Genomic DNA, 15,857 nt, shown 5'->3' with positions numbered 1-15,857 from the left:
GAGGCTACCTGCCGGCCCATCCATGTCTTCGTCACCCTGTGGAGCTCCTCAACACATTAATGCTGATTCCACTTCTTTGGGAAAGGGTTAGGGTTCGACCTCTAGACAGGGAGAGACTGACACCCTACTGGACCTCATGGTAACACTATGCATATCTGTTTGTTTTAACTTTAAATGATTGTGGATGTGTGGGGAGACTTCCAGTACTGAGGTCCTGATTGAATCTGAGAACAGCAATATGAGCGATATAAGACATTCTTGATTAGCTTCAATGTGAGACCATATAACTGGTCATTGTTACCACCCTTCACTCTCAAACCAGTCATAGAATGAACTGTTAATTCTTAATTTTGCTGCACCACCGTGTCTTGCCTGTAGAGAGCGCACAAGAACACCAAGGTGTCAAACCAGCCCTTTTCCTCTTTCCAGCACAATGCATTCTGGGAAAGATAGTTCATTCTAATATCACTGCCACTTGAGGTCAACAGTTTCCTGGTCAGTGATTTTCGCTGTGATTCTATTTAAAAAAGGCATCTTCTGGTTTCATATAAAGAGCATAAGATGCAGTCGGAGGATGCACGCTATCTGAAACGGTAAAGATGAAGTTGTCATTTCGTCAACCTGTTCTGTATCTCGCTGAGAATGTTAATAATGGAAAGCCTTATCATGCTATAGCAGCATACCACCTTGCTAGTTCATTTGCATGCTAATCGTATAGCTAGCTAGCCTACAGTAGCCTACTTATTTTGTTACTTAAAGATAAAATGTTAGATGTAGACATTGTGTTGTTGTTAATAATGTTGTTTTGTATCTGCCCGGATGCGGTAACGTCAACAACAGCTGTGATGGAGAACAAATCTCAGTCCATCCCATCAATGGGTGTGGACAATGTTAGCCTCGCTAGCTAGCTGTCATATTTATGCATTGCAGTCAAATGCGGCCAAGTTAGTTGATTCTAAGGTACATTTTAAAATGAAAAGTTAACGAAAATATTTTATTCTTCCTTATGATGACCGCAGGAAAGTGAAGGGTGGTAGCCTGGACGTGCACCCTACAGAGAAAGCCCTGGTTGTTCAGTATGAGGTGGAGGCGACCATCCTTGGAGAGACCGGAGACGAGATGCTGGGAGACCGCAAGAAGTGTCAGAAGATGTAAGCATGGTTTCAGCACAGTCAACAAACGGTGTAAATATTATGTGGTGTTTTGGTCTGTGATTTAAATAGTCTGGCTCTGCCACTTTCTTTGGTAAACTGAGAGATGTGGCTGGGGAAATGTAGCTAGGCTAATTCTAATCTATTCCCCTCTATTCTATTCCCCTCTATTCCTCTCTAATCTATTCCCCTCTATTCCTCTCTAATCCTCTCTATTCTATTCCTCTCTAATCCTCTCTATTCTATTCCCCTCTTCCATTACCCTCTATTCCTCTCTATTCTATTCCCCTCTATTCCATTACCCTCTATTCCTCTCTATTCCATTCCCCTCTATTCCTCTCTATTCCATTCCCCTCTATTCTATACCCCTCTATTCCTCTCTATTCTATTCTATTCCCCTCGATTCTATTCCCCTCTATTCCATTCCCCTCTATTCCATTCCCCTCTATTCCTCTCTATTCCATTCCCCTCTATTCCATTCCCCTCTATTCCTCTCTAATCCTCTCTATTCTATTCCCCTCTTCCATTCCCCTCTATTCCATTCCCCTCTATTCCATTCCCCTCTATTCCTATCTATTCTATTCCCCTCTTTTTTTTATTTTTTTTATTTTTTTACCTTTATTTTACTAGGCAAGTCAGTTAAGAACAAATTCTTATTTTCAATGACGGCCTAGGAACAGTGGGTTAACTGCCTGTTCAGGGGCAGAATGACAGATTTTGTACCTTGTCAGCTCGGGGATTTGAACTTGCAACCTTTCGGTTACTAGTCCAATGCTCTAACCACTAGGCTACACTACCGCCCCCTCTATTCTATTCCCCTCTATTCTATTCCTCTCTATTCTATTCCCCTCTATTCTATTCCTCTCTATTCTATTCCCCTCTATTCTATTCCCCTCGATTCTATTCCCCTCGATTACATTCTACTGTACTTTCTCACTCCGTCCCTGTCAGTATTCGTCTGAAGAGCCTGAATACGAACACAGACGTTGCAGCCCTGGCCCGTAAGGTGGTTGAGGAGTGTAAACTCATCCATCCCTCCAAGCTGTCAGAGGTGGAGCAGCTGCTCTTCTATCTACAGAACCGCAAGAAGGCCAGCGGGAAAGGTGAGCATCGACATCAACTGTCCCCTCTGAAACACATACCACAGATAACTATAGGTCAACTCCATAGTTTATGAAACAGTTTTTGTGTCATTCTACTGTAAGGTCTATTCAATAACAGTTTAGTTCTATGTTAACCAGTGATGCATTCCTCTGTAAGGTCTATGCTATAACAGTTTAGTTCTATGCTAACCAGTGATGCATTCCTCTGTAAGGTCTATGCTATAACAGTTTAGTTCTATGTTAACCAGTGATGAATTCCTCTGTAAGGTCTATGCTATAACAGTGTAGTTCTATGTTAACCAGTGAATCATTCCTCTGAAAGGTCTATGCTATAACAGCTTAGTTCTATGTTAACCAGTGAATCATTCCATTTCTCTGCAGCAGAGAAGAGAGTGGTGAAACCTAGAGACCTAACTCCATTTGAAGGAATGGAGGTGAGTAGTTAGCATCAGCAATGCTACTAATCATAACAATACATTTCACTAGATAGATGAGGAGGCTAACGTCAACATGGTGTCTCTGTTCTAGATAGATGAGGTGGCAAACGTCAACATGGTGTCTTTGTTCTAGATAGATGAGGAGGCTAACATCAACAATGCTAATAATCACAACAATACATTGGACTAGATTGATGAGGAGGCTAACATCAACAATGCTAATAATCATAACAATACATTTGACTAGATTGATGAGGAGGCTAACGTCAACAATGCTAATAATCATAACAATACATTGGACTAGATAGATGAGGAGGATAACGTCAACATGGTGTCTCTGTTCTAGATAGATGAGGAGGCTAATGTCAACATGGTGTCTCTGTTCTAGATAGATGAGGAGGCTAACGTCAACATGATGTCTCTGTTCTAGATAGATGAGGAGGCTAATGTCAACATGGTGTCTCTGTTCTAGATAGATGAGGAGGCTAACGTCAACATGATGTCTCTGTTCTAGATAGATGAGGTGGCTAACGTCAACATGGTGTCTTTGTTCTAGATAGATGAGGAGGCTAACATCAACAATGCTAATAATCATAACAATACATTTGACTAGATTGATGAGGAGGCTAACGTCAACAATGCTAATAATCATAACAATACATTTGACTAGATAGATGAGGAGGCTAACATCAACAATGCTAATAATCATAACAATACATTTGACTAGATTGATGAGGAGGCTAACGTCAACAATGCTAATAATCACAACAATACATTGGACTAGATTGATGAGGAGGCTAACATCAACAATGCTAATAATCATAACAATACATTTGACTAGATTGATGAGGAGGCTAACATCAACAATGCTAATAATCATAACAATACATTTGACTAGATTGATGAGGAGGCTAACGTCAACAATGCTAATAATCACAACAATACATTGGACTAGATTGATGAGGATGCTAACATCAACAATGCTAATAATCACAACAATACATTGGACTAGATTGATGAGGATGCTAACATCAACAATGCTAATAATCACAACAATACATTGGACTATATTGATGAGGAGGCTATCATCAACAATGCTAATAATCATAATACATTTGACTAGATAGATGAGGAGGCTAACGTCAACATGGTGTCTCTGTTCTAGATAGATGAGGAGGCTAATGTCAACATGGTGTCTCTGTTCTAGATAGATGAGGAGGCTAATGTCAACATGGTGTCTCTGTTCTAGATAGATGAGGAGGCTAACGTCAACATGGTGTCTCTGTTCTAGATAGATGAGGAGGCTAACGTCAACATGGTGTCTGTGTTCTAGATAGATGAGGAGGCTAATGTCAACATGGTGTCTCTGTTCTAGATAGATGAGGAGGCTAATGTCAACATGGTGTCTCTGTTCTAGATAGATGAGGAGGCTAACGTCAACATGGTGTCTGTTCTAGATAGATGAGGAGGCTAATGTCAACATGGTGTCTCTGTTCTAGATAGATGAGGAGGCTAATGTCAACATGGTGTCTCTGTTCTAGATAGATGAGGAGGCTAATGTCAACATGGTGTCTCTGTTCAAGATAGATGAGGAGGCTAATGTCAACATGGTGTCTCTGTTCTAGATAGATGAGGAGGCTAATGTCAACATGGTGTCTCTGTTCAAGATAGATGAGGAGGCTAATGTCAACATGGTGTCTCTGTTCTAGATAGATGAGGAGGCTAATGTCAACATGGTGTCTCTGTTCTAGATAGATGAGGAGGCTAACATCAACAAGGTGGAAGAGTATGTAGAGCTGCTGTATGAAGGTATGGAGGAGAAGGTGAAAGGGGCTACACTCATCCTACACCTGGCCAGGAACCCTGTCAACCTGGAGGAACTACTAGAGAATGGTAAGGAGAGGGGGAGAGACGGAGAAGGCATAACATTGCATTAAAGTGTAAACCATCAGGACAGTGGCCCTGCTCTGGTCCGTATGTCTAAGGTTCTGTTTGTGTGTCTGTCTCTCTGTCCTGTAGAAACGGCTCTAGGAGCCCTGGCCAGAGTGCTGCGGGAGGACTGGAAGCAGAGTGTTGAGCTTGCCACCACCATCATCTATGTTTTCTTCTGCTTCTCCAGGTAAATACTAGAGGGGAGGGGAGAAGAGAGGGAGAAGAGGTAGGAGAGGGGAGAGAGAGATTTGGGACAGACCACTTTATCCTGTTGACTCGTAACCCATCGGTTGCTAGCTGTCCTTTCTAACTGCTAGTCTACCTGCCGCCCCATCTGATACTTTATAAGACGGCTTTACCCAGAAGGCCTTTTGCTTTTCTGTTGTTCCATTCTGTGTTAGTGGAGTGTAAATGCTTCAACTCTATTCAGGCTTATTGAAGGCTGCCACCTGCTGTTAATCTTATTCAACTTTATTATACACTGCTCATGAAAATATTCCTCTTTAAGGAATACCTAGGATAGGATAAAGCAATCCTTCTCATCCCCCCTTAAATGATTTAGATGCACTATTGTAAAGTGGCTGTTCCACTGGATGTCATAAGGTGAATTCACCAATTTGTAAGTCGCTCTGGATAAGAGCGTCTGCCAAATGACTTAAATGTAGATGTAAATAAAGGGAACACTTAACTTCAAGTCGATCACACTTCTGTGAAATCAAACTGTCCACTTAGGAAGCAACACAGATTAACAATACATTTCACATGCTGTTGTGCAAATGGAATAGACAACAGGTTGAAGTTGTAGGCAATTAGCAAGACACCCCCAATAAAGGAGTGGTTTTGCAGGTGGGCACCACAGACCACTCCTCAGTTCCTATGCTTACTGGCTGATGTTTTGGTCACTTTTGAATGCTGGCGGTGCTTTCACTCTAGTGGTAGCATGAGACGTGTGGGTTGTAGACTCCAAGTGGCTCAGGAAGTGCAGCTCATCCAGGATGGAACAATGCGAGCTGTGGCAAGAAGGTTTGCTGTGTCTGTCAGCGTAGTGTCCAGAGCATGGAGGCACTACCAGGAGACGTGGAGGAGGCCGTAGGAGGGCAACAACCCAGCAGCAGGACCGCTACCTCCGCCTTTGTGCAAGGAGGAGCAGGAGGAGCACTGCCAGAGCCCTGTAAAATGACCTCCAGCAGGCCACAAATGTGCATTGTCTGCTCAAACGGTCAGAAACAGACTCCATGAGGGTGGTATGAGGGCACGACGTCCACAGGTGGGGGTTGTGCTTACAGCCCAACACCGTGCAGGACGTTTGGCATTTGCCAGAGAACACCAAGATTGGCAAATTCGCCACTGGCGCCCTGTGCTTTTCACAGATGAAAGCAGGTTCACACTGAGCAGGTGACAGACGTGACAGAGTCTGGAGACGCCGTGGAGAACGTTTTGCTGCCTGCAACATCCTCCAGAATGACTGGTTTGGCGGTGGGTCAGTCATGGTGTGGGGTGGCATTTCTTTGGGGGGACGCACAGCCCTCCATGTGCTCGCCAGAGGTAGCCTGACTGCCATTAGGTGTGATTTTGTTGTCATCACATTCAACTATGTAAAGAAAAAGTATTTAATAAGAATATTTCATTCATTCAGATCTAGGATGTGTTATTTTAGTGTTCCCTTTATTTTTTTGAGCAGTGTATATCCAATACAGTCTACTTCTCTACTAGAGAAACACAGAACTTCTAATGAATACAAGTCTATTATTTTATTCAGAGGAGAAAAATTAAATAAACTGTCTGCGCTGTCATTATCCTGTTGTCGAATTGCTTCATCTGGTTCAGAACAGAAAAGGGGTGATTGTCTAAAATAAACCACCAAAACGCTCCGAACATTTTCTCAGAAAGCAGTGATTAAGTTACCAGCTACATCGGGCCGCTGTCACAGGACCATTAAAGGATGAAAATAACCGGATTCTGAGAGTTGTTTTCTCTGAGGCCTGAATTATTCTGTTTCCAACTGGAACGTGGGTGAGATTTATCTTGGACAGCAGAAGTGGGGTTTAGCTTTGATAGCTAAAGGTGGGTTTTTAGCTTTGATAGCTAATGGTGGGGTTTAGATTTGATAACTAAAGGTGGGTTTTAGCTTTGATAGCTAATGGTGGGTTTTAGATTTGATAGCTAAAGGTGGGTTCGGGCTTTGATAGCTCAAGGTGGGGTTTTAGCTCTTTACACTCTGGGAGGGGGACACCTTGGAGTCAACCGTGATGGAGAGGTCTTGAAGCAGGTAGGCTTTCCCCAGGAAGAAGAGCAGCTCTGTCTTGTTGAGCTTGAGGCGGTGGGCCAATATCCAAGCTGGGGTATCTGCCAGGCACGCAAAGAAGCGTGACGCCACCTTGAGTGACATCTGCATAGCAGTGATAGGAGAGACCATGTGAGGATATGACAGAGCTGAGTTACTTGGTCTATAGAGAGAAGAGGAGAGGGCCTAGAAGCGAGCCCTGGGGGACACCAGTAGTGAGAGTACATGGTGCAGACACAGATTTTCTCCACGGGTAGGCTGAAATCCAAGAGTGTGAGACTGAGATGCCCAGCCCTGAAAGGTTGGAGAGGAGGATCTGATAGAGCCTGAGACACCCAGCCCTGAAAGGTTGGAGAGGAGGATCTGATAGAGCCTGAGACACCCAGCCCTGAAAGGTTGGAGAGGAGGATCTGATAGAGCCTGAGACGCCAAGCCCTGAGAGGGTGGAGAGGAGGATCTGATACTTAAATGTAAATGTAAATAGAGCCTGAGACGCCAAGCCCTGAGAGGGTGGAGAGGAGGATCTGATAGAGCCTGAGACACCCAGCCCTACAGTCCCTGGTTCGATTGGGAGTCCCATAGGGCGGCACACAATGGTGCTTTCCCCCCCCCCCAAGTTCCCGGTTGTCTTGAACTCACTGAAGTCTGACAGCTCCCAGTTCCGAGTTTCCAGTTGTTTTGAACGCGGCAGAAGTCATGCTGGATGAGCAGCACGGCCAATGTTGAATGTTTATCCTTTTACGCTTGGAAAAGAGACCCTTAAACCCAGACTTGGACCACACACCCACTCCACTGAATAGCAGGCTAATGTTTGCTTTACAATGCTTGCAGTTCGCCACGGAGCCTGTGTAATGTTTATGGCCGATGAGCACCGATACTATACTTTTTCTTCGTGATTTCTCTTCATATGACAAGGATTGAAAAGGATTTGCAAGTTGATTGTCGACTTGATTCATGATGACTGCTTGTCGAGCTTGATGTCAACAGTCCAATCAAAGCGACTGTAGATTTGACGTCTTTTGTCTGTGGCCAATGACCTTGAGCCTTCTTGGATGGGCACTTCTAATATAACTCTATGGCAGCACCCAAGGGGCTTGAATTTTCGAGCTCTCCCTGTAGATGTTGCGGTGACGTAGTGTCTCCATGAGTGACAGAACGCTGAGCCAATCACAGCGCAACTAGAGAACATTACCAACCCCTGCGCTCCGTATTTTCCACTGGCTGGCCCACCACCACAGAATGCATTGAGTTGAGCTGAAACACCTGTGTTTTGGAAATGCCTTATTCAAGAACGCAAAAAAGAGACGATGTTTGTATGCGACTTTATTAACATGATGATATATAGATTTGTTTAAACATGGTTTGTAAATTGATCTGTGACACGTATTAATGCCAAAATAACATGCCCCACCTGCCCTGAATGACAGGTCACCACTGATCATACAGGAAATGTCACCACTGATCATACAGGAAATGTCACCACTGATCATACAGGAAATGTCACCACTGATCATACAGGAAATGTCACCACTGATCATACAGGAAATGTCACCACTGATCATACAGGAAATGTCACCACTGATCATACAGGAAATGTCACCACTGATCATACAGGAAATGTCACCACTGATCATACAGGAAATGTCACCACTGATTATACAGGAAAAAGAGTGCCATTTATTTGTGTAGTAGTGTTCCTCCAGTATATGAATTGCTTGTCCCCTGTTCTGTCCCTACTTTCTCCCAGTTCCGTGGCCTACAGTTGACCTATACTATAGTATATCAGTATTAAATCTAACCCTATAGTATATTTAGTCTAGTATATCAGTATTAATCCTCTAACTCTATAGTATATCAGTATTAATCCTCTAACTCTATAGTATATCAGTATTAAATCTAACCCTATAGTATATTTAGTCTAGTATATCAGTATTAATCCTCTAACTCTATAGTATATCAGTATTAATCCTCTATAGTATATCAGTATTAATCCTCTATAGTATATCAGTATTAATCCTCTAACTCTATAGTATATCAGTATTAATCCTCTAACTCTATAGTATATCAGTATTAATCCTCTAACTCTATAGTATATCAGTATTAATCCTCTAACTCTATAGTATATCAGTATTAATCCTCTATAGTATATCAGTATTAATCCTCTAACTCTATAGTATATCAGTATTAATCCTCTATAGTATATCAGTATTAATCCTCTAACTCTATAGTATATCAGTATTAATCCTCTAACTCTATAGTATATCAGTATTAATCCTCTAACTCTATAGTATATCAGTATTAATCCTCTAACTCTATAGTATATCAGTATTAATCCTCTAACTCTATAGTATATCAGTATTACTCCCCTAACTCTATAGTATATCAGTATTAATCCTCTAACAGTATTAATCCTCTAACTCTATAGTATATCAGTATTAATCCTCTAACTCTATAGTATATCAGTATTAATCCTCTAACTCTATAGTATATCAGTATTAATCCTCTAACTCTATAGTATATCAGTATTAATCCCCTAACTCTATAGTATATCAGTATTAATCCTCTATAGTATATCAGTATTAATCCTCTAACTCTATAGTATATCAGTATTAATCCCCTAACTCTATAGTATATCAGTATTAATCCTCTAACCCTATAGTATATCAGTATTAATCCTCTAACTCTATAGTATATCAGTATTAATCCTCTAACTCTATAGTATATCAGTATTAATCCTCTAACTCTATAGTATATCAGTATTAATCCTCTATAGTATATCAGTATTAATCCTCTAACTCTATAGTATATCAGTATTAATCCTCTAACTCTATAGTATATCAGTATTAATCCCCTAACTCTATAGTATATCAGTATTAATCCTCTAACCCTATAGTATATCAGTATTAATCCTCTAACTCTATAGTATATCAGTATTAATCCTCTAACTCTATAGTATATCAGTATTAATCCTCTAACTCTATAGTATATCAGTATTAATCCTCTAACTCTATAGTATATCAGTATTAATCCTCTAACTCTATAGTATATCAGTATTAATCCTCTATAGTATATCAGTATTAATCCTCTAACTCTATAGTATATCAGTATTAATCCTCTAACTCTATAGTATATCAGTATTAATCCCCTAACTCTATAGTATATCAGTATTAATCCTCTAACTCTATAGTATATCAGTATTAATCCTCTAACTCTATAGTATATCAGTATTAATCCTCTAACTCTATAGTATATCAGTATTAATCCTCTAACTCTATAGTATATCAGTATTAATCCTCTAACTCTATAGTATATCAGTATTAATCCTCTAACTCTATAGTATATCAGTATTAATCCTCTAACTCTATAGTATATCAGTATTAATCCTCTATAGTATATCAGTATTAATCCTCTAACTCTATAGTATATCAGTATTAATCCTAACTCTATAGTATATCAGTATTAATCCTAACTCTATAGTATATCAGTATTAATCCTCTAACTCTATAGTATATCAGTAATAATCCTAACTCTATAGTATATCAGTATTAATCCTCTAACTCTATAGTATATCAGTATTAATCCTCTAACTCTATAGTATATCAGTATTAATCCTCTAACTCTATAGTATATCAGTATTAATCCTCTAACTCTATAGTATATCAGTATTAATCCTCTAACTCTATAGTATATCAGTATTAATCCTCTAACTCTATAGTATATCAGTATTAATCCTCTAACTCTATAGTATATCAGTATTAATCCTCTATAGTATATCAGTATTAATCCTCTAACTCTATAGTATATCAGTATTAATCCTCTAACTCTATAGTATATCAGTATTAATCCTAACTCTATAGTATATCAGTATTAATCCTCTAACTCTATAGTATATCAGTATTAATCCTCTAACTCTATAGTATATCAGTATTAATCCCCTAACTCTATAGTATATCAGTATTAATCCTCTAACTCTATAGTATATCAGTATTAATCCTCTATAGTATATCAGTATTAATCCTAACCCTATAGTATATCAGTATTAATCCTCTAACTCTATAGTATATCAGTATTAATCCTCTAACTCTATAGTATATCAGTATTAATCCTCTAACTCTATAGTATATCAGTATTACTCCCCTAACTCTATAGTATATCAGTATTAATCCTAACTCTATAGTATATCAGTATTAATCCTCTAACTCTATAGTATATCAGTATTACTCCTCTAACTCTATAGTATATCAGTATTAATCCCCTAACTCTATAGTATATCAGTATTAATCCTCTATAGTATATCAGTATTAATCCTCTATAGTATATCAGTATTAATCCTCTATAGTATATCAGTATTAATCCTCTATAGTATATCAGTATTAATCCCCTAACTCTATAGTATATCAGTATTAATCCTCTAACTCTATAGTATATCAGTATTAATCCTCTAACTCTATAGTATATCAGTATTAATCCTCTATAGTATATCAGTATTAATCCTCTAACTCTATAGTATATCAGTATTAATCCTCTATAGTATATCAGTATTAATCCTCTAACTCTATAGTATATCAGTATTAATCCTCTAACTCTATAGTATATCAGTATTAATCCTCTAACCCTATAGTATATCAGTATTAATCCTCTATAGTATATCAGTATTAATCCTCTAACTCTATAGTATATCAGTATTAATCCTCTAACTCTATAGTATATCAGTATTAATCCTCTAACTCTATAGTATATCAGTATTAATCCTCTAACCCTAAACCTTCTATCTCCATGTAGTTTCTCCCAGTTCCATGGGCTGGTGACCCACTATAAAATCGGAGCGCTGTGTATGAATGTCATGGAACATGAACTGAAGAGATACGACCTCTGGCAGGACGAACTGCAGAAGAAGACCAGGACATATATCCTTCACTTCAGGCTCTGGGTCTGGGTTAGTGTCTGGGTTAGTGTCTGGGTTAGTGTCTGGGTTAGTGTCTGGGTTAGGGTCTGGATTAGGGTTTATGGTCTGGGTTAGTGTTTGGGTTAGTGTCTGGGTTAGGGTCTGGATTAGGGTTTATGGTCTGGGTTAGTGTCTGGGTTAGGGTCTGGATTAGGGTTTATGGTCTGGGTTAGTGTCTGGGTTAGGTTCTGGGTTAGGGTTTATGGTCTGGGTTAGTGTCTGGGTTAGTATCTGGGTTAGGGTCTGGGTTAGGGTTTATGGTCTGGGTTAGTGTCTGGGTTAGGGTTAGGGTTTATGGTCTGGGTTAGTGTCTGGATTAGTGTCTGGGTTACGGTTTATGGTCTGGGTTAGGGTCTGGGTCAGGGTTAGTGTCTGGGTTAGGGTTAGGTTCTGGGTTAGGGTTAGGGTTAATGGTCTGGGTCGGGGTTAGGTTCTGGGTTAGGGTCTGGTTCTGGGTTAGGGTCTGGATTAGGGTATGAGTTAGTGTCTGGGTTAGGTTCTGGGTTAGGGTCTGGGTTAGGATTAGGGTATGGGTTAGTGTCTGGGTTAGGTTCTGGTTTAGGGTTAGTGTCTGGGTTAGGGTTTATGGTCTGGGTCTGGGTTAGTGTCTGGGTTAGGTTCTGGGTTAGTGTTAATGGTCTGGGTTAGGGTTAATGGTCTGGGTTAGGGTTTATGGTCTGGGTTAGGGTCTGGGTTAGTGTCTGGGTCTGGGTTAGGTTCTGGGTTAGGTTCTGAATTAGGATTAGGGTCTGGGTTAGGTTCTGGGTTAGGGTTAGTGTCTGGGTCTGGGTCTGGGTTAGGTTCTGGTTTAAGGTTAGGGTTAGGGTTAATGTTCTGGGTTAGGGTTTATGGCCTGTGTTAGGGTTAGGATTAGGTTCTGGGTTAGGGTTAGTGTCTGGGTCTGGGTTGGTGTCTGGGTCTGGGTTATGATTAGGGTCTGGTTAGGTTCTGGGTTAGGGTTAGTGTCTGGTTCTGGGTTAGGGTCTGGGTTAGGATTAGGGTATGGGTTAGGTTCTGGTTTAGGGTTAGTGTCTGGGTTTGGGTCTGGGTTAGGGTTTATGGTCTGGGTCTGGGATAGGGTCTGGGTTAGGTTCTGGGTTAGGGTTAGTGTCTGGGTTAGGGTCTGGGTTAAGGTTAATGGTCTGGGTTAGGATTTATGGTCTGGTTTATGGTCTGGGTCTGGGTTAGGGTCTGGGTCTAGGTTAGTGTCTGGGTCTGGGTTAGTGTCTGGGTCTGGGTTAGGTTCTGGTTTAAGGTTAGGGTTAATGTTCTGGGTTAGGGTTAATGTTCTGGGTTAGGGTTTATGGCCTGGGTTCGGGTTTATGGCCTGGGTTAGGGTTAGGATTAGGGTCTGGGTTAGGGTTAGTATCTGGGTCTGGGTTGGTGTCTGGGTCTGGGTTATGATTAGGGTCTGGTTAGGTTCTGGGTTAGGGTTAGTGTCTGGTTCTGGGTTAGGGTCTGGGTTAGGGTTTATTTTCCGGGTTAGGGTTTATGGTCTGGGTTAGGTTTATGGTCTGGGTTAGGGTCTGGGTTAGTGTCTGGGTTAGAAGATTTATATCCTCTGCATGGCTGTTCACTGTCAGTTTTCTGATTTTTGTTTCTACCTGGTAGTTAATTCCACTCACCTGGTGTCCCAGGTCTGAATCTGTCCCTGATTAGGAGAGGATGAGAACCAGAAGTGTTTAGGACTGACATTGAACACCTCTTCACGGGTTTTCTAAGCATTCATTTCCTACAACAAATGTTTTCTATGTGATGAGAACGTCTGCTGTGGGAAATGCATGCTGGTCCCAAGGTGTGTCAGTTCCCCATGTACCCCCTTCAGTCTGTCAATCAGAACCCTTCCTTGACTGTAACTACGTGAAGACGACCCTGACAACCAGGCCTTGAGGAAGGAACATGAGAAGGCCTTTAAGAAGTACCAGGGACTACTGGTGAAACAGGAGCAGCTGCTGAGAGGTACCAGTATAACCCTTAACCCCATAGTCTAACCCCTAACCCCACAGTCTAACCCTTAACCCCACAGTCTAACCCCTAACCCCACAGTCTAACCCCTAACCCCACAGTCTAACCCCTAACCCCACAGTCTAACCCCTAACCCCACAGTCTAACCCCTAACCCCACAGTCTAACCCCTAACCCCACAGTCTAACCCCTAACCCCACAGTCTAACCCCTAACCCCACACTATAACCCCTAACCCCACACTATAACCCCTAACCCCACAGTCTAACCCTTAACCCCACAGTCTAACCCCTAACCCCACTTTATAACCCCTAACCCCACTTTATAACCCCTAACCCCACAGTCTAACCCCTAACCCCACAGTCTAACCCCTAACCCCACAGTCTAACCCCTAACCCCACAGTCTAACCCCTAACCCCACAGTCTAACCCCTAACCCCACAGTCTAACCCCTAACCCCACAGTCTAACCCCTAACCCCACAGTCTAACCCCTAACTCCACAGTATAACCCCTAACCCCACTTTATAACCCCTAACCCCACAGTCTAACCCCTAACCCCACAGTCTAACCCCTAACCCCACAGTCTAACCCCTAACCCCACAGTCTAACCCCTAACCCCACAGTCTAACCCCTAACCCCACAGTCTAACCCCTAACCCCACAGTCTAACCCCTAACCCCACAGTCTAACCCCTAACCCCACAGTCTAACCCCTAACCCCACAGTCTAACCCCTAACTCTGGACAGCTCTGTAAAATGTAATGTATTTGAAATGGAATGCATCTCTGTCCTCCTTCCCTGTGTAGCTGAGTGGGCATTTAGCATCTCTGTCCTCCTTCCCTGTGTAGCTGAGTGGGCATTTACTATCTCTGTCCTTCCCTGAGTGGGCATTTAGCATCTCTGTCCTCCTTCCCTGTGTAGCTGAGTGGGCATTTAGCATCTCTGTCCTCCTTCCCTGAGTAGGCATTTAGCATCTCTGTAGTCCTCCCCTGTGTAGCTGAGTGGGCATTTAGGATCTCTGTCCTCCTTCCCTGAGTGGACATTTAGCATCTCTGTCCTCCTTCCCTGAGTGGGCATTTAGCATCTCTGTCGTCCTCCCCTGTGTAGCTGAGTGGGCATTTAGCATCTCAGTCCTCCTTCCCTGTGTAGCTGAGTGTGCATTTAGCATCTCTGTCCTCCACTGTGTAGCTGAGTGGGCATTTAGCATCTCTGTCCTCCTTCCCTGTGTAGCTGAGTGGGCATTTAGCATCTCTGTCCTCCTTCCCTGTGTAGCTGAGTGGGCATTTAGCATCTCAGTCCTCCTCCCCTGTGTAGCCGAATGGGCATTTAGCATCTCTGTCCTCCACTGTGTAGCTGAGTGGGCATTTAGCATCGCTGTCCTCCTCCCCTGTGTAGCTGAGTGGGCATTTAGCATCTCACTCTTTCTTCCCTGTGTAGCTGAGGGGGCATTTAGCATCTCTGTCCTCCTCTCCTCTAGTTGCTCTGTACCTGTTGTTGAACCTGGCTGAGGACACCAGGACAGAGCTGAAGATGAGAAACAAGAACATCGTCCACATGCTGGTGAAGACCCTGGACCGGGAGAACGAGGAACTACTGGTGCTGGTGGTGTCCTTCCTCAAGAAACTCAGCATCTTCCTGGAGAACAAGAATGATATGGTAAGAGAGGGATTGAGAGAGAGGAATAAGTGAGGAAGAGGGTAAGAGCAAGGGAAAGGAGAGGAGGGGAGATAGTTTATATGGTGGTGGGTCAGGGGTCTAGTTTATATGGTGGTGGGTCAGGGGTCTAGTTTATATGGTGGTGGGTCAGGGGTCTAGTTTATATGGTGGTGGGTCAGGGGTAGAGTCAGGGGTCTAGTTTATATGGTAGTGAGTCAGGGGTCTAGTTTATATGGTGGTGGGTCAGGGGTAGAGTCAGGGGTCTAGTTTATATGGTGGTGGGTCAGGGGTCTAGTTTATATGGTGGTGGGTCAGGGGTCTAGTTTATATGGTGGTGGTCAGGGGTCTAGTTTATATGGTGGTGGGTCAGGAGTAGAGTCAGGGGTCT

The 15,857-nt window shown here is 42.2% G+C and overlaps 1 protein-coding gene across 2 annotated transcripts; it reads left to right on the top strand.

Annotated features, from left to right (window-relative positions):
• Positions 1–402: 402 nt before the first annotated feature.
• Positions 403–15,516, top strand: LOC135534029 (kinesin-associated protein 3-like). Of its 2 annotated transcripts, none has more exons than XM_064961177.1 (9): positions 403–593; positions 1,020–1,151; positions 2,103–2,254; positions 2,639–2,688; positions 4,443–4,584; positions 4,711–4,810; positions 11,690–11,814; positions 13,713–13,811; positions 15,291–15,516. In XM_064961177.1, the coding sequence occupies exons 1-9, from the start codon at positions 562–564 to the stop codon at positions 15,500–15,502; spliced, it is 1,044 nt and encodes a 347-aa protein (XP_064817249.1). In that variant the 5' UTR covers positions 403–561; the 3' UTR covers positions 15,503–15,516. The 2 variants fall into 2 exon arrangements, with proteins under 2 accessions (XP_064817249.1, XP_064817248.1); XM_064961176.1 differs by having other exon boundaries at positions 405–593; positions 2,636–2,688.
• The last annotated feature ends 341 nt before the right edge of the window (positions 15,517–15,857 follow it).

Source organism: Oncorhynchus masou, unplaced genomic scaffold (assembly GCF_036934945.1).
Source record: "Oncorhynchus masou masou isolate Uvic2021 unplaced genomic scaffold, UVic_Omas_1.1 unplaced_scaffold_2927, whole genome shotgun sequence".
Classification (NCBI taxonomy): Eukaryota; Metazoa; Chordata; class Actinopteri; order Salmoniformes; family Salmonidae; genus Oncorhynchus; species Oncorhynchus masou.
Note: the sequence above shows the minus strand (reverse complement) of the source record. Positions and strands in the feature narration are given on the sequence as shown.